The following is a 16,792-nucleotide window of genomic DNA, read 5'->3' on the forward strand; positions in this document are numbered from 1 at the left end:
TTCTCACCGCTGAACCCCTTCCAAAGTGGCCCTTCTCGAAAGAGAAAAGCGGGACGGATCGCGGAGAATAGGTTATGCTAGCAAATTTTAGCATAATTATTGTATTGGATATTTATGATCCTTCAAAGCTGGAAAGAAAAAAAATCGCGGATGTTTTGATGGTGGCTATTCGAGAAAGGGATGGATCTTGTAAACTACGCGTACGTTGTGATGCGGCCGCGAGTGGTGGGTGTTTAGCTGTTTGCGGGGCTGTCGATTGGTGCTAGTCAGTCATCTGGCCAATCGAGCTGTCGTCCCCCTCTTTGGCGATTGGAAAATCACAACGACGTCACTGGCATGGATTCTCCTCACACATTTTGGTTGCTAGACAATATACAGCAGAAAACACTTGGCTTTGAGTGAAAATCACTTTGAGCTTATTGGAGAGTTGCGCGCGTTGTTACTTTTCCAAGGGCGATCATCTTGGAATTCGATTCCCTTAAACCAAGAGGATAACCAGTTTTATAATTACTGGGCACAGCGCGCTGGTATAGTGCACTAGGTCTAGGTTTAGTACCTGCCTAAACTCGGGAGAAGGATCGCAAAAAAAAAAGAGGAAAAAAAAAGCCTCCAGCTCACAAACGCGTCAGCCACCACTACTCAGCAACGCGACAAGCTGACATGTCTTCTCCAATCCGGGTCCCGACCGCTGCGGTCGAAAGCTCAGATCCGACCGGAGACTTGGTGTCCGGCAAAGACGCGCGCCTGATGTTGGAGTCGACGACGCGACAGAAGACTTCGCGCCTGCCGTCGGCGCTTCGCTTCCCCCTCGTCGTCGTGCTCAGTCTAGCGTGGACGGCCGTCGGATATGGAAGCATAGCACAGTGGATAAGCGAACAGTTATTTTCCTTTTCGAGGTCGCTGTCGCGCACACAGGGCGCTTCTCTGTTGATCTGGAGAGTGTAAGCATGCGCACGTGTACTTGGGTCGGCTGCGGAGCCGTGACTAACGTTGCTTTCTAAATCTCTTCAGGCTTGAACTGGGGATAGGATGGTTCGGCAACTACGATAGCTACGACCTCGCCGCAGTGAGCGTTCTATCACACGGTCCCACAGTGAGTCGACATCCCCGCGACAAAGCATTGATGGTGCGAACAAATTTGCTGACTTCTCCCCTCCGCCGTTGAAGCTCTACCTGCTTTCCACTTTCTATGGAATGCGACCGTTAGCCGCAGCAACTTGCCTTTCGATCGATGTTCTGTCCAGCGTCGTGCCGTTTGCATTATTACGCCCCCTGTCTGCAGCGCATCTAGCTGCACCAAATGTCCCGAACCGGATCTTGCTGGTGGACAGGCCAATCCAGGCTTATACTGCCCTTATGGTATCGGCCGTCTATGCACTGACGCTATCTTTCGCGTACGGGCCGTTTTTGAGGAGCATCCTGCTGCTCAACTTTACGGGCATTCCATCGATCGAGCCATCCAAGACTCTCGAAGCCACTATCTGGACAATTGCTCTTTCGTTGGCGTTCGGGGTAGCGGCGCGTACATTCATATTTGTGCCAGCGGCTGCCACAGGACGCGTTGTTGAGGATGATATGCTCGAAAAGTTCGACCCTGTCTCTGCGACGCTAGGAGAGACGTTGCTTTTCAATGCTTGGGGATTTACAGCTCAGACAAAGACTGTAATACTCCGAACCTTAGTGGTCATGTTTATCAGTGGCGGGCGGACTTTTATGCAGTGTGGCTTAACAATCGCTGGGGTGGAATTCGCTGGAGCTGCCATGTATTCTTTGGTATGGGCCGTGGCTTCACTCTTTGCTGGCTTGGGATTGGGCCTCATCGTGGAGTGAACAATCTCGACTGCAAGTGGTTTTTACGGGCAGATGTCTGTGGCTCTACTCCGTATAAGGGCCCGGGCCTAGGAAATAGTTGAAAATGTATATCTTTGCTTCTCCTTGCCTAATTATTTTCTTGGCCGATAACGACGATGAAAATCACTTGGGATCAGAGGTTGCCAACGGAAATTGGCCTCGAAGTAGAGGATAAGGTCAAGAATCCTCCTGTAACGGCACCTGTCTTTTATTTATTTATTCTCACATTCCTACTCTGTATTTGTTCATTTACCCCACCCATCTACGTGCCTGACAAGGCTAGGTGATCGTCTTGGTAGATATGGAGTACATGATTCTAGAAAGCGATATCTTATGCCAGCTCTGAGAAACTGACTGGTTTTGTTTGCTTGTTGATAACCCAACTGCTCCTCAAGCTAGCCTGAGAATTTGTTGCTTTTCAAAGTGAACCTCAAAGCAACCTTTTAACATTGTAGGTAGCTTGTAACGGTAATGCGGAACCTTCTAAGCTGTACCTTACCTATGCACCTTGGCACCTCAGGCCTGCCGCCAATTTGGCTGCTTTGATTGGTCGAACCTGATCACGGTGCATTCAAACATCCGGATCCACCGCCCCCACTGATATGGGATTCAGACAACGTCGCAATAGACCCCGGTCCCAACTTGGACCCACCCGTAAGCTTGCATTACTTCGCGTCTGAAGACGGCTACGCTTGTTCGAAAGTCAATACGACACAACTCGAACGCGACGCATAACCTCATCTTCGTCTCGCAACCAACCGCCGTTTCGTGCAGCAGGGCGACAAGATGGTTACCGAGGCGCCGGGACATGGCCCAGAGTCTTTGGGGGAGCAGGACCAGCAGCTCTCTCCTCGACAGGTCGTGTCCAGAACGATAGACGACGTCCTCCATTCCCCGAGCCCTGGAGGCAGTCGCCTAGATATGGAATCCTTCGACATGCGCGCCGACCCCGATGCGCAGGCAACCGTTACCGATTTCTTAGACTTTACCGAGTATCTTCCGGCCGATATGACGCGCTCACTTACTCTGATTGGTGAACTCGACGAGAAATACATCAACGCCTCGAGCAACCTCTTCGGCTTGACCAAAAAGTGGGGAGAGCTACCCGGCATGTCGGCCGAAGAGCGCCCGTTTCCTGCACAGCTCAGGGCCGACATTTCGGAATGCCTCAATCATGCCATAAGTTCGCGTACATACTCGCATGCTGAGGCGGTGCGGATGCAGGAGAACACAACCCGCCACTACCTACGCGCCAAGACGATTCTAGCCAAGCTGCAGACCATGTTGGAGAACTACCCGACGGCCGAGGAGCAGGCAAAGAGCTCCATGACAACCAACAAGACGCAAACCAATCGCGTCCCGCAAATTTCACTGCGCGTCGGCGATGGCCGCAAGGGGAGGGGCCGTCCTATACCACGTATCACCGTTCCCGGAGAGGTGCTCCCACCCTACGATCTAGACTACGCTGCATGCAACTCGTCTGACAGCAGTTCTGAGAGTGAGGCCGAGGAGGAAGAGGAGCCCGCTGGTGCTACGCCGGCACCCCAGCCACGCATCAAAATCGTCAAGACCCCGAAACAGCCCAAGACTCCCAAGCCTCCTAAGGCGCCCAAGGACTCCAAGACCCCTGGCACCACTAGACCAGTGCCTCCCGTTCCTGCTATACCAAAGGAACTCCTCAAGCCACCGCCAGAGGGCGCTGTGATCGGCAGTGCCGATCTACCCTGGCTCCAACTGACCCCTTGGGAGCTTGCCCGACTGCGGAAACGTATGAAGAAGAATGCGCAATGGCATCCTAGTGATACAATGATTGCGCGTGAGTTAAAAATGCTGGAGCGTGGACCGGAAGCTTATCAAAAGGCAAAGCAGCTGGCAGAGGAGCAGGGGAAGCCATTTGAACCTGCTGTGCCTACTTTGGTTGCCGACGCTAACGGTGTCGAGCATGCACCTATGGGAGCGTTGAGTTTGGATGCCGCTCTGGCTGCAGAAGACAGGCAGGGTAACAACCGTGGCTTGAAACTTAACGTGGCTAAGAAGTTGAAGAGAGAGAACCTTGCCCGTCTCGCAGCTGAAGAAGCCGAGGAGTCTGCTAGAAGGATGGCAGAGACTGTGAATGCTCTACTTCACCCCAATGCCCAGCAGGCCCAGGGCCGCGAGAACGCTCCAGAAAAACCAGCAGCCGAGACCCCTAATAACAAAACCATGCGAAAGTACGGTGGGCGCAAGAGAAAACGGGACTCTGCCACCGAAGCTGACGCCGACAAGAGCAATACTGTTGCAGAGCCTCCATCGGCAACAACCAAGCGCACCAAGATGGAAACTCCCGTGCCTCTTCCACAGCAGTCATCTGGAGTCAGTCAGAACGGCCAACCATCGTCCGCACAAACAATCACTGCGTCTTCTCAAACGCCAGTGCCACCATCACAGCCAGCCAAGGAGAAGCAGAGTGTGACCCCTTCTGCAAAGCCATCACCGCCAGATATATCACAACCAACGAACACAGCCGGCACAACAACCACAACTGTGCCTGTCAAGCCGCCAGCCGAACTCTCAGTACCGCCGCCGTCACCAAAGAAGTCCACGACTCCCATTCTCCCGCCCGTGCGGGAGACCAGAAAGAGTCAAGCTGCAAAGAAAGAGGCTGCAACGGCTGCGTCAACACAACAGACTACCGTACCAAAGCCGCCGGCCTCGCGTTCGAGCACCCCAGGCCCCGTCACCAGCAGTCGTCCGACATCTAGAGGAAAAGCGGCGAGTCAAGAGCCGCCAACTTTAGCATCGGACAGGACCCGACGTCAGAGTACGGCGCGTAACACTCCTGCGCCGGTGCCGGAGCCCCAGAGGCAGCCAGGTAAAAGAATCAAGCGGCCGGCGCCGGGGGTTGTCAGTCGCACCAATTCGGGTGGCAGCAGCGCTGTTGGCAGACGAAAGGCAGCGCCAAAGGTGACCAAGGCGGCAAGCAAGCTCAAAAAGGAGAGGGGCCAACAAATGGAGACGGATGTAGAGGTTGAAGTTGACGATGAGGGCAATGTCATTGACCCTGATGAACCGCGGTATTGCTTGTGCAACGGGGTCAGCTTCGGTACCATGATTGCATGCGAGAACGAGGTAAGGCAGCCTGCCCCCTTAACCAAGACGCTTTGATGTTGGATTACGAGTGAGAAAGGAAAAAAAAACCCCCCGACACGGTGGACTGCAGTTATCTTGGCCGATTCAACGGGAACAGCGAGCGACTAACACACGATTCTCACAGAATTGCCAGTATGAATGGTTTCACTTGGAGTGCGTCAAATTGGAGGCGACCCCAGCACGTACGACGAAGTGGTACTGTCCCTCGTGTCGCGTGCTACTCAATATTGGCGAGAAGGGAGAAGTCAGCGCAAGAGGCGTCAAGATGTAGTTTTATATACCCCCGGGAAGTTTTGGCATTTGATGACGACATTCCCATGTTTTTTTTTTCTTTTCTCTTTGCCAGCGATGAGCGACAACAGCTCTGGAAGTAACAGTCTCATGAACCGATAACATTGTTCGATTTTTTTTCTAAAGAGACCACGGCTCAGGCGCACTTTTTTTCTGTCGAAATTACCACTATCATTATCATCTGGTTTGCGTGTTCAAATTTGCATTTTTTCCCTCGCTCCCTGAGACGTAGTGCAATCGATCTGGCTGGCCTGCGGGACTGCAACGGATAACAGAACTCAGAGAGCCAGATCAATCTGATGTTTACTAAACGTAAACTGTCCTTCCTTGTGACGGCAGCTACTCTAGTCTAGCGTAGGTTGAGGTGATAAGCTCACACCTGGCCTCGTTCTCGTCATGGGCATGAACCGTCCATCCACATTGTGCAACGAGTGAACGCATAGTGACCGGAACAAAAGCAACAGATCGAGGGCCAAGATCGATAAATGCAGTGTCATGATCCTGACTTGAACGTCTAATCCGCCTGGGCAACCTTCCTTGACGGCCGAGCCATCTACATTGTATTTGTACGGAGGTCCCCATTCCGGCCAAGGTTGACCACATGGCACATCGGCGGCAGCTCCGGGGGCCATGGAAAAGGGAAAAAAAGTTACTTATCCAGACATTCCACAAGTATCCCAACTATTCTAGCTCATTCCCAATCGACACCGTGCTGAGAGTAGATGATGACACAAATACTTATCGCGCAAAACCAAGTACAAAGTAAAGAAGATGTAACATTTTTGGAGCAACCAGCGACCGAATCCCTGCCCATGGCGTACACAAGGCATGGCTGATCTCCAGCTACTTGGCATACAAGGATATGGTGCCTTTGTTGGCCGCTCGCATATCAAAGTTGGACATGGCTTGAAATGGCAGGAGACCGCATGGTGCTATCAGCTGACCCCAAATCTTCCAGTGGAAACCGAAAGATATGGAGCCAAGGAAATCGATGGCGGGGGTAACGGTAATCCGAATTCCCGCTTCTCCAATCTACCACGTACGTCAGACCTAGGTAGGTAGAGGTAAGTACCTATTTTATGCGTAAGTTATCCATGTAATTATATGCCTCTCTTTTTTTGTCTATAACTGTACTGCGGCGATTCCGGCTGGGTCCAACTAGGTACAATGTACTACTGTATTGGACTGAGGTAATAATCACTTTCGTACTCTCGTACACGCACTTTAGAGTCGAGCCCCGGACCCGGCTGTCATTTGGATCCGTGGGGGGGGGGGGGGGGTCTCAACAATCAGTTGCCAGGCGGTACAGCGGGGTAAAAAGCACGCCCCTCCAAATGGCTCCCCATCGATCAGGTGGACGACTGTTATTTATGGAAGAACTTATTGATTGAGAAAAATCAGATCACGCAAGATGGACGCATGTCGCGCGAAGATTGCCCACTATCCGTTTCTGCCCAGGTTCCTCCCATCCAGCAAACCTACCTGAGATGGGCAGGATAAGCAAAATCTTAAAAACAACAAGTAGAGACAAAGGCAATCTGGGACGAAAAAACGTCAGCCGCAACAGTGTATGACTTGGGCCGGGTCAGCGCGAATGACGTCCTACGTCAGCTGGCAGGTAGCTTGTGAGTTGAAGTGAGGCGCTTGGGTTAGAGGCGCAGGGGATGAACAGACAATGCACCCGTCACAGGGTAAACTGCACTGTCCCCTGGAGTTTCTTCCCATTCAGTTGCACAGTGCGGTTTGGACATTTCCTGACACAGACTAAGCTTGGGGGTTGGAAAAGCCAGCCAGCCCGTCGTGCCAGGGCCCAGGAACGTTGCAGGTCGCCAGCCCAATTCATTCCAACTAGAATGGATGTCACAAGCATTCCCCACTTCCACACCTGCCCGCATTGATTACGTCGGGTCGAGTCACCCACCCACCCCCCAAATGGCTAATAGTACGGCGCTACTGGTACGGTGCCCACCTTCAACCTCCGGGGGTAGCCAGCAAGCCAGGTACTTGCCTAGATGCCTGCGTGCTTTTATACCTTATCTTACTAGACCTTGTGGCTGTTTTGTCTCTCCCTCCCCTCTTTGTACTAAGTGGTATCTCCGGCAGGTACCTGACTCCTCTCAAAGGGGGGCACAAGCAAGCCTTCTCTTAGTCTGGTCCCTGCCTACCTCCTTGCCTGGCTACTGCCAGGTATCAATCTCTCTTCGTTACCAATCTCCCATAGAACCAACATACATCACAAGTCTCTCAGCTCAACTGGCATCGTACCGTTATTTCGCTTCTTCATTCTAGTGTTTTATAGATTTGAGAACTGCACATACCTACATATTTTTTTTTTACCCCCTCGAGAGAAACGAGATTCCAAATCGGGCTGTGCCTCTTTGGGATTTCTTATTGACTAACGACACTCCTTTGTTTATTCTTAACGACTGGTGACTCGACCACCAGTTAGTTGTACGCCCCGCTGCCGCAAGCTAACCGCCCCCCATAGACCCAACAAAGTACCTACAACCACCCGGCGGCCTCGGCTGTTGTCCAGAAGCACTTGCCTGCTTTTCCCGTCAATACCTTTTTAGCCTGCTATATTTCTTTTACTGGAGACCACGACTGGCCTTGCAGTCCGACAACCTTTGCTATTAGTTGGGTAATTTCCAACAATCGTCTTGTTGTCGGGTTCGCCAACGTTGCTGCATTTGCCAAAAAGTATACTTTGAGTTGTACCTGGCTGCATTTGCAGCTTGCGTGCTGACTCGACGTGCTCAACTATCATCCCTCAGCAACGCGAAGCGCGTACGAACGCAACGCACTTGCCTCCCAAGAAGAGAAAGCCAGACCTAAACAGGACCCTTATTCGTACGAGCACGATTGCTGGGAGCCAAAGGCAGAACGCCCAACTGCCTGTAATCGATAGAACGGGTCCTCATGCCTAGTATGGCTTCCCCCCCCCCCCCCCCCCCCCCCCCCTTAGCCCTGACGTACCCCTCCCGGTATCGGTGTCTTACCGTGCACTGTTACTGGGCTGCCCCCAAGTCATACTTGCTGACACATGAGGACAGAGAAGGCAAAGAAGGATGCTAAAGAGCAAGGATCTATCGCCGCTACGGTGAAAAAGCATGCTGCTGGACAGTTCACGTACGTGATATAGCACGAACTACCCCCGAGACGAAGACACGGATCTACGCTGGTGCTGTTACATCAGGGGGAGGGCTTGCCTGATAACCGTCGAGTCACTACTACAATGGCTTTAGACACCAGGTCACCCGCTATGGTGCTGTCCTAAACTCACCTGCTGACTGGTGCACTGTAATAGGAACAGCGTCAGCAGTATGCCACCCAGAGTATTCCACTCCGACGATTCCTCTTCGTCCGTCCAGTCTCCTGAAATCAAGCCTGTTGCGACCCCGTCGTCAAACGGCAACCCCACCTCGCCTATGCTGGATGCCATTTCGAGCGCCTCTTTTGCCACAAGCAACACGCCGAGCATGGCGAACGAATGGACCAACTCCAGGGGCGTGCCCGGCATAGCTGGCTCGCCAGGAAACCTCGTCAGTCTGATGGGCGAGTCGCCGCCGACCCAACCCTCATCTTATGAAGATACGAAGGGATGGGCATCCCCCCGCTCGTATTCGACGAACAACCATGCATCGGCATCGCCTCCATCTTCGCTGCTGACCAACCGACGCCCGATGAGCTATCACTTGGATGCTCAGTATCAGTCGTCAGAAGCTCCATCATACCTGACGCCCGCTGGAATCCGCCGAAGCTCACTGCACTCGCACCATGCTCTGTCAAGAACCGGCCCTAACCCGCCGCTACCTCACGAACCTCAAGCTCATTATTTCGGTGTTACAGACCTCGGCTTTGACAGCCAGCCACTGCAGCAGGGCATGAAGGCTGGTGACAGGGGCTATCACTTCGCCTTTGACAAGATCCCTACCTTTGCTGCAGATGGCGCTCCGGGAAGAAATCACGTTGTGACTGCTGGTTATGAAGGTGGCTTGGAAGTTTACTCGGTTGGGAAGAGGGGACTAGAGAGCATCGCCGGTCTCAAAGGGCTTCGTGGAGGTGTTTTACAGGCTGCGATATTGCCTTGGGCCACTGGCGGCGAGGGCCATGATCAGTCCCCCCTAGTCGCGCTCGTACTCCACGGGCCAGTATTGGCACCCAAGTCCCCTGACATGGCAGCAGCTGCAATCGGCACCGGCCTGGGCGACGAAAGACAAGGTGGTACCGGCAAGTCCGCGTCGCCCGTTGACTGCTACCAAACATCTGTCGAAGTCTACTCGCTCAAGACCAACAGAAGAGTGGCTACGCTCCTTGAAGCCCCAAAGATTCCGATCACTGCGTCTGTCACGAGCGAGATGTTCAGGCCGCCTCCACCCTCTGGAGCTTTTCATATCAAGGCTGATGGTGGAAATCTCGTCATCTCTTCAGGAGTTACGGGAGAGTCATGGGTGTATCGCTACGATCCCACCGACAACCAGGAGGTCGCTGCCAGGTTTTGGTGTGTTGGCAAACTTTGGACTGCTTTACAGCAGCCGCCAAAGGGAGATGCTGTACAAGATACTGAACGCAGTCGCACATCAGTGCAGAAGTCAAATGCCCGATCTCCGATCATTGCCATCAACGGACGATGGATCGCTTACTGCCCTGCGGCACCTTCGTCTCAGATGTCTCTGAGAGCTACCGTACCGGTGGCTATTCAAGGCAGGGCTCCGGGCCTGGCGACCGTCACACCCCCTCAACTGCCATCTGTCACTTCGGATGTTGATCTTCCTATTTCAGACAGCTTGGTGAACAAGATCATGCGAGATGCGACGCAGGAATTCATTCATGGTGCGAGATGGGTTGGCAAGCAGGGCTGGCAGGCTTTCAACACCTACTGGAAGGGGCCTCAAAACTCTATGCAAGGATCACGATCGCCCCCTCTCAGCCCGCAATCATGGTCAAATGGCGCTTATGGCGGCAGGCCCGAGCCTTCTCAGTTCCCACCAACACATGGTGTCGCGGCCCCAGCTGTTTCCAAGGAGCCCGGAATCATCTCTATCGTAGATGTCAGCGCCATGGGCAGTTCGACTGCTGTTCACCCCCTGGCCACGTTCTCTCCACCCTTTGGCTGCAGCTTCCTCAGCTTCCATCCAACTGGATTGGCTCTGTTCACCGCCAGTAGCAAAGGCGACGTTCAGACTGTCTGGGATTTGATGCGGGTTCAACACACGAAGAGCTCCCCGCTCCAACCTTCTGCGGGTAACGCCGCACAGAATGGATCTCGGATCAGGCAAATCGCGCAGTTTTCACGATTGACTGTGGCGCGAATTGTTGATGTGTCGTGGGCCAAGCCGCACGGCCAACGTGCAGCGATGATTACGGAGCGGGGCACCGTACACCTATTAGACATGCCTTCTACAGTTTTCACATGGCCGCCTCCGAGAAGACGGATACCGCCCCAAGATCCCAGCGTGACAGCGGCAGAGGGCAAGCATCCTGCGATGTCGATGGCCACCAGTGCCTTCAGCACCGCACTGGGCGTTGCGAGGCCTTTGATGACTCGGCCGCGACGGAGCAGTAGCACTACGCAACACTTGACGGGGTCGAGTCTTGTTGACCATGCGAGCCACGGTGGCAAAGCCATCGTTGCAACAATCAGCAACTCACTCGGAAAGACGGGAAGTGCTATCAGTCAACTCCGGCACACTGGTGAGAATCGTACGACGCTGCCGCTGTCTGCGGTTCCACCATCAGCCGGCTGTGCGGTCTGGATTGCTGGCCCAAGGAGCTCTTCACTCTACGTTTTGGGTGACGGGCTGGTGCGTTCTTTCCCAAACAGGGCGCGCAAGACGGCTTCAGGAACAGACAGTAACCGAACGCCCTGCCTGACAAGGCACAGGGACTACAAGTTACCTGGCCTGTCTGGCGACAAGGTCTCCTTGGCTGTCAAGCGGTACATTGATCCTGACGAGTACTTGGATCTGGTGGACGAGTCCCTCGAGACTGGTAACCACACTTTGGTCCTTGAAAATAATCGCCGGGGGTCGTCTCATAAACACGGGGCCGAGTCAACCATACCGGAAGCAGAAATTGAGTCCAGCGCGCCCTATCAGCCTTTCCACACAGATCGCCGTGTGGCTCTGTACAGTAACGAACAGTTCCACCAGTCCCGCGGGGGTTTGTCCGTAGATCATTTATCAAACCTTCTGGTAGACACCAGCCTCGAAGAGAGGCCAGCAGGCTCAATGAGACGCAAACATGCATTGCATCAAAAAGCCCAAGATTCTACGACCAAGCCTCGGATGCAAACGACCCCATGGGTGTTTGGTCAAACACTGCCTGCGACGCGACTTGATACTGGCCACATCCAGGCATCGGATGAAGAGCTGTTGAATCCAAGTCTGGAGGAGACCCGTGCGCTTCCAGCGTCGGCCATTGAGAGAGTTTTGGAGCATGGAGAAGATGACAACCAGATAGTGATCACGACGCGTCGTAGGAGAGGTGGCGGGCGAGCTATGGATGGTGATGACGATGAAGACGGGTTCTTCGAAGACGATTGTGAGGTTCTTGATTTTGCCGATCAGAGGGTTTAAGGGTTTAAAGGATATTTTAGGAGGGCGACTTTGCTCGGAAAGCTCTTTTTGGGCTGCTAGTTCTAGAATGAACCAGGGTTAGACTTGGATTCCCACTCTGTTGATTAAGTCTGTGCAGCGGGCTCCGGCTTGAGGTGCCATTATGATGTATTGGTTTGTATGTAGAGCCAAGCTGCTGCGATAGTGTGGGTGAGCTGCGTGCAATTGATGCGAATCATAGAATTTCCTTGCCGGGAACCACTTGAGGGTCCAAGTCACAAAGCATATAATATATATAGCTTTGAATATCATCATGGCATTCGTTTTGGTATCAAACTCCGCTAAGCACGCAATGTGTGTTCTGTAAACGAAACCATGTTCCACGGCAAAACTTTGAGAGATTGGGTAACAAGGCAAGAATATCTGCTTAACAAACCCCCCTGTGTGGGTAACTTTGGTGAAAGCTTGGCACATCGCTTCGCTAACTGCTTGCTTTCCCCTTGATTTCCAAGAGCAAACCCATTTTAATGGACCGCCTAGGTCTTCTTCTTGGACGCGGCGGCCTTGGCCTTTGCAGCCTTCTTCCTGTTGCTCCTGATCATGACCACACTGAGGAAGGAGCCGACGACGGCGGAGCCGAGGAGAACGAGGATGACCGGGATGCGAATCGCCCATTCGCGGGGCGGGAACAGGTTCTGTAGAGGGTGGTCCGAGTCGACAAAGGGCTGTTTGGGAGGGCGTTGGAGCCAGAGTTAGTGACGGGCTTTTTTCACCGATGTTTTGCGAACCGCTGACTCTGTTGTTTTTGTCACAAACAAAAAAGCAAGCGCAGCCAGCTGAGCTAAGGTACGGCGAGGGTTTGGCGATTTAATCCCCCGCCATCACAGCCTCGGGGGAGCTGCGCATCTTGCAACGTACCATGAGGAGCGCCCAGATCGTGTAGTAGAGGAAGACGAAGGAGGCAGCCACGAGCATGGCGAGACCGACGAGTTTGTCGAGCTGTGGTTGAGGAAGTCAGCGGGATTCGTCAAAAGATAATCAGATGGGAGGGAGACAGAGGGGGGTATAGGAGGCTGGTGGAGGCTATTTGTTTACCATCGTCGCAAGATTTCAGATCGGATCGAGACTGCAGGTCGAGGGGTTGGTATGTATGTGGTCCGAATACAAGACCTCGTGAATAGATTGTAGCAGGGTGCTCCAAAGTTGAACTTTTGGACGCTGTCTCGTTTGCGCAACGGGCAGGAACTCGATAACAAGGACGTCGCGTCGACTAATTCTCCTATTTCCAAGTGCAAGCTGTCGTTCAGGGGTCCACAGTGCTTTCGGCCGCTGCAGCCCATACCCTTGCAAATTGGCCCCACTACTCCAGCCACTCATCGACCTGGTCATTGCCCGTTTGACGAGCGGATGGGTGGGTCACTTCTTTTTTTCTAGGCCGGGTTGTTATCCAACGTAGTAGCTTCCCCAAGTCGCGCTTGTTGCTTGCTTTGCTCGAGTGTCGTTTTTCGAGCCGTGCGTTGTGGCATAGCTCAGGTCGAGTTGAGTAGGTACCTCAGCCTGGCTATTCTCTAATAACATTTTTTTTTTCTCATCTCAGCCAAGGCTGCCGGCGCCTCGAGAATAAGCGTGCTGGGAATTGGTTGGACAAGTTGCGCGCCCTAACTCAATCGCCATCGCCGAACGATATATCCCACACGACGCGAGACACCCAGTCACCATGTCGTCACCAGATGCGCGAGATGCACGCAGCCCGTCGCCGCGGCCTCGGTCGCCCTCACCTGCGGCGCCCTCTCGGTCTTGGTCTCGGTCTCGACATGAATCTCCATCACGATCGCCGGCGCCAATGAGGGAAAGACGCGAGGAGGAAGGAAACGAGCAGAGGTCGCCGAGGCAGATTGCGCACCACCCACGATCACCACGCGGCAGCGACCGTCGCGCTGAGCCCAGGAGACGAGACGCAGGCGGCGGCGGCGGCGACAAGTACAGGCCGGCTAAAGCCAGGAAGCAGCGGTCGCCGCCGCCGGCTGCTACCGAGGAGCAGAAGCAGGCGGCCGCCAAGGCAGAGTACGAGAGGCTGCTCACGGCTCGGTCGGGAGGGACATACGTGCCGCCAGCGCGGCTGCGGGCGCTGCAGGCGCAAATCACGGACAAGACCTCGATGGCGTACCAGCGTATGGCCTGGGACGCGCTCAAGAAGAGCATAAACGGTCTGATCAACAAGGTCAACGTCAGCAACATCAAGCCCCTCGTGCCGGAACTGTTCAACGAGAACCTCGTCCGCGGCCGCGGACTCTTTTGCCAGAGCGCCATAAAGGCCCAGGCTGCCAGTCTGCCCTTTACGCCCATCTACGCCGCGCTGGTGGCTGTGGTCAACACGAAGCTGCCGCAGGTGGGCGAGCTGCTGCTGCGCAGACTGGTGCTGCGGTTCAGGAAGGCCTTTAGGCGCAACGACAAGGCCGTTTGCCTGTCGGCCACAACCTTTGTCGCCCACCTCGTCAACCAGCAGGTCGCGCACGAAATGGTGGCAGGTCAGATGCTGTTGCTCCTGCTCAACAAGCCCACCGACGATAGTGTCGAGATCGCTGTCGGCTTGACCCGTGAAGTTGGCCAGTTCCTCGAGGAAATGAATGCCGCCATCGCCAACGTCGTCTTTGACAGATTCCGTGACATCCTCCACGAGGCCGACATCGCTAAGCGCACCCAGTACATGATCGAGGTGCTCTTTCAGACCCGCAAGGACCGCTTCAAGGACAACCCCGCCATCCGGGATGAGCTTGATCTTGTAGAGGAGGATGACCAGATCAAGCACTTTGTAGAGCTCGATGGTGAGCTTGATGCCCAGGATGGGCTGAACATTTTCAAGTTTGATCCAGAATACGAGGAGAACGAGGAAAAGTACAAGAAGCTCAAGGCCGAGATTCTTGGCGAGGGCTCCGATTATGAGGACGACAGCGACGACGAAGGCTCAGATTCGAGTGACGACGAACCTGCGGCCGCAGAACAGAAGGCCATGGACATCCAGGATCGGAGTAATGCTGATCTGGTTGCTCTACGAAGAACAATTTGTATGTTATTGACCCCTGTCCTCTCCCGTTCATTACAGACAAGTACGGTAACACCCCATGCACATGGCCTGATTGCTAACAAATTGACCACTACCAGATCTCACCCTCATGTCCAGCATGGATCCGGAGGAAGCCGTGCATAAGCTTATGAAGATAAACCTGTAAGCCACTGTTACCAAGACGCTGCCTGCTCTATCAAACATGATCGAATCGTTCCCACGTGTTGGCCAATACTAACCTGAATGACGTACAACAGACCTCAGGGGCTAGAGGGCGAGTTGCCATCCCTTGTAGTCGAATCATGCGCCCAGGAGCGCACTTACTCTAAATTTTACGGCGCCATCGGCGAGCGACTTGCTAAGATCAACCGCCTGTGGACGGATTTGTTTGAAAAATCGTTTGAACACTACTACACAAGCATCCACCGGTACGAGACCAATAGACTACGCAACATTGCCCGGTTCTTTGGCCACATGTTCAGTTCAGATGCCATCGGCTGGCATTGCTTGTCTGTTATTCACCTCAACGAGGAGGAGACGACTTCGGCTAGTCGTATCTTCATCAAAATTCTGTTCCAGGAGATATCCGAGGCTATGGGAATGCCAAAGCTGCATACTCGCACCAAGGACGCGGCACTGCAGCCTTACATGGAGGGGTTGTTCCCGCGTGATACGGCCCGCAACATCCGCTTCTCCATCAACTACTTCACTAGTATCGGCATGGGTGTGCTCACAGAAGACTCGCGAGAGTTCCTCCAAAACATGCCCAAGCCGGCTCTGCCCGCTCCCCCTCCCGACTCGGATTCGGAATCTTCGTCAAGCTATTCATCATACACTGGCTCGTCGTACTCTCGATCACGATCACCGTCACCGAGAAGACGTTCATACTCACGCTCCCGTTCCCGCTCTGTCACTCCCCGTCGGACCAATAGCAACGGTCGCAACAATGCACGCTCGCCATCGAGGTCTGTTTCGAGATCGATTTCGCGCTCTCGCAGCCCTGCACCGATAAGGGGACGCTCGTATTCCCGGTCGGTGAGCCGTTCACGCTCACGGTCCTACTCTCGATCCGTCTCACGCTCGCCAACTCCACCACGCCGCCAAGCACCGGCACAGCAACGAGGTAGGCAGCGTTCCTACACCCCATCCGACCGCAGCCGCAGCCGGAGCTACAGCCGCAGCAGGAGCCCCCGCGGCAGGTCGTACACGAGGTCGCCTGACCGCGCTGGCCCGCAGGCTTCTACCGCGCCAAGGTCAGGCGGGCCGCCTCGTAAGGCAGGATCGGTCGACAATCGGTCGCCGCTTTCCAGGTCCCCATCCGGGTCGAGGTCCCCATCACCTCGTCGCCGGCGAGACTCGCCCAGCCGCAGCCCGGTGAGAGACAGGGAAAGTGGTGGCAGGGCAGCAGCCGCTGCTCCTGGAAATTCGGAGGCCAGGCGCGGCCGAAGCTATTCCCGTTCACCATCCAGGACCAGGTCCCCCTCACCCGCTCCGTCGAGGCGAAGGAGGAGAGATAGCTCATCAGACGCAAGCGCGCCGAGGAAAAGGCGTCGGGAGAGTTCCAGATGAAAACCGTCTCGGCCGCGTGGCAGTGGTCTTTCTGTATAGGTTAGCTAGCTTACCAGGATTCGAGTGTACAAGAACAAACAACAAAAACATGGAATTCATATCTCATTTGCCCCAAGCTTCCTTTCTATTCCTGATTGCGCGGTAGGCGTTTATCAATCGAGGCTAGGTTTATTTAACCCTATTTTTTTTTTTTTTTTTCTTTGGTTGGGCAAATAAAATCAAGATTGACCAGACGAATTGCTGCGATTTCTCTGCCTGATAGAAGTGACTTGTTCGATTCGGTGACATATGCCATGCGACGAGAAAGGTTGGTTGACTGGGGGAAGTGTTG

At 54.1% G+C, this 16,792-nt stretch overlaps 5 protein-coding genes across 5 annotated transcripts; 4 read left to right on the plus strand and 1 right to left on the minus strand.

Moving 5' to 3' along the window:
* The first annotated feature begins 254 nt into the window (after positions 1-254).
* MGG_10163 (uncharacterized protein) lies at positions 255-2,200 on the plus strand. Its single transcript, XM_003713754.1, has 3 exons — positions 255-941; positions 1,012-1,093; positions 1,168-2,200. Exons 1-3 carry the CDS (start codon positions 661-663, stop codon positions 1,828-1,830), a joined length of 1,026 nt encoding a protein of 341 aa, XP_003713802.1. The 5' UTR covers positions 255-660; the 3' UTR covers positions 1,831-2,200.
* Positions 2,201-2,535: 335 nt separating this feature from the next.
* On the plus strand, positions 2,536-5,556 carry MGG_10164 (uncharacterized protein). The gene is made up of 2 exons (XM_003713755.1): positions 2,536-4,959; positions 5,105-5,556. Exons 1-2 carry the CDS (start codon positions 2,638-2,640, stop codon positions 5,249-5,251), a joined length of 2,469 nt encoding a protein of 822 aa, XP_003713803.1. The 5' UTR covers positions 2,536-2,637; the 3' UTR covers positions 5,252-5,556.
* A 1,771-nt stretch (positions 5,557-7,327) lies between these two features.
* MGG_11340 (uncharacterized protein) lies at positions 7,328-12,193 on the plus strand. Its single transcript, XM_003713756.1, has 3 exons — positions 7,328-8,197; positions 8,325-8,400; positions 8,585-12,193. Exons 1-3 carry the CDS (start codon positions 8,191-8,193, stop codon positions 11,847-11,849), a joined length of 3,348 nt encoding a protein of 1,115 aa, XP_003713804.1. The 5' UTR covers positions 7,328-8,190; the 3' UTR covers positions 11,850-12,193.
* Positions 12,125-13,139, minus strand: MGG_10179 (dolichyl-phosphate mannosyltransferase polypeptide 2). The gene is made up of 3 exons (XM_003713757.1): positions 12,924-13,139; positions 12,747-12,827; positions 12,125-12,553 (listed from the first exon to the last, which is right to left on the minus strand). The coding sequence occupies exons 1-3, from the start codon at positions 12,924-12,926 to the stop codon at positions 12,365-12,367; spliced, it is 273 nt and encodes a 90-aa protein (XP_003713805.1). The 5' UTR covers positions 12,927-13,139; the 3' UTR covers positions 12,125-12,364.
* Positions 13,140-13,286: 147 nt separating this feature from the next.
* On the plus strand, positions 13,287-16,692 carry MGG_10180 (pre-mRNA-splicing factor cwc22). Its single transcript, XM_003713758.1, has 3 exons — positions 13,287-14,893; positions 14,991-15,054; positions 15,150-16,692. The coding sequence occupies exons 1-3, from the start codon at positions 13,546-13,548 to the stop codon at positions 16,459-16,461; spliced, it is 2,724 nt and encodes a 907-aa protein (XP_003713806.1). The 5' UTR covers positions 13,287-13,545; the 3' UTR covers positions 16,462-16,692.
* The last annotated feature ends 100 nt before the right edge of the window (positions 16,693-16,792 follow it).

Source organism: Pyricularia oryzae, chromosome 2, assembly GCF_000002495.2.
Source record: "Pyricularia oryzae 70-15 chromosome 2, whole genome shotgun sequence".
Taxonomy (NCBI): domain Eukaryota; kingdom Fungi; phylum Ascomycota; class Sordariomycetes; order Magnaporthales; family Pyriculariaceae; genus Pyricularia; species Pyricularia oryzae.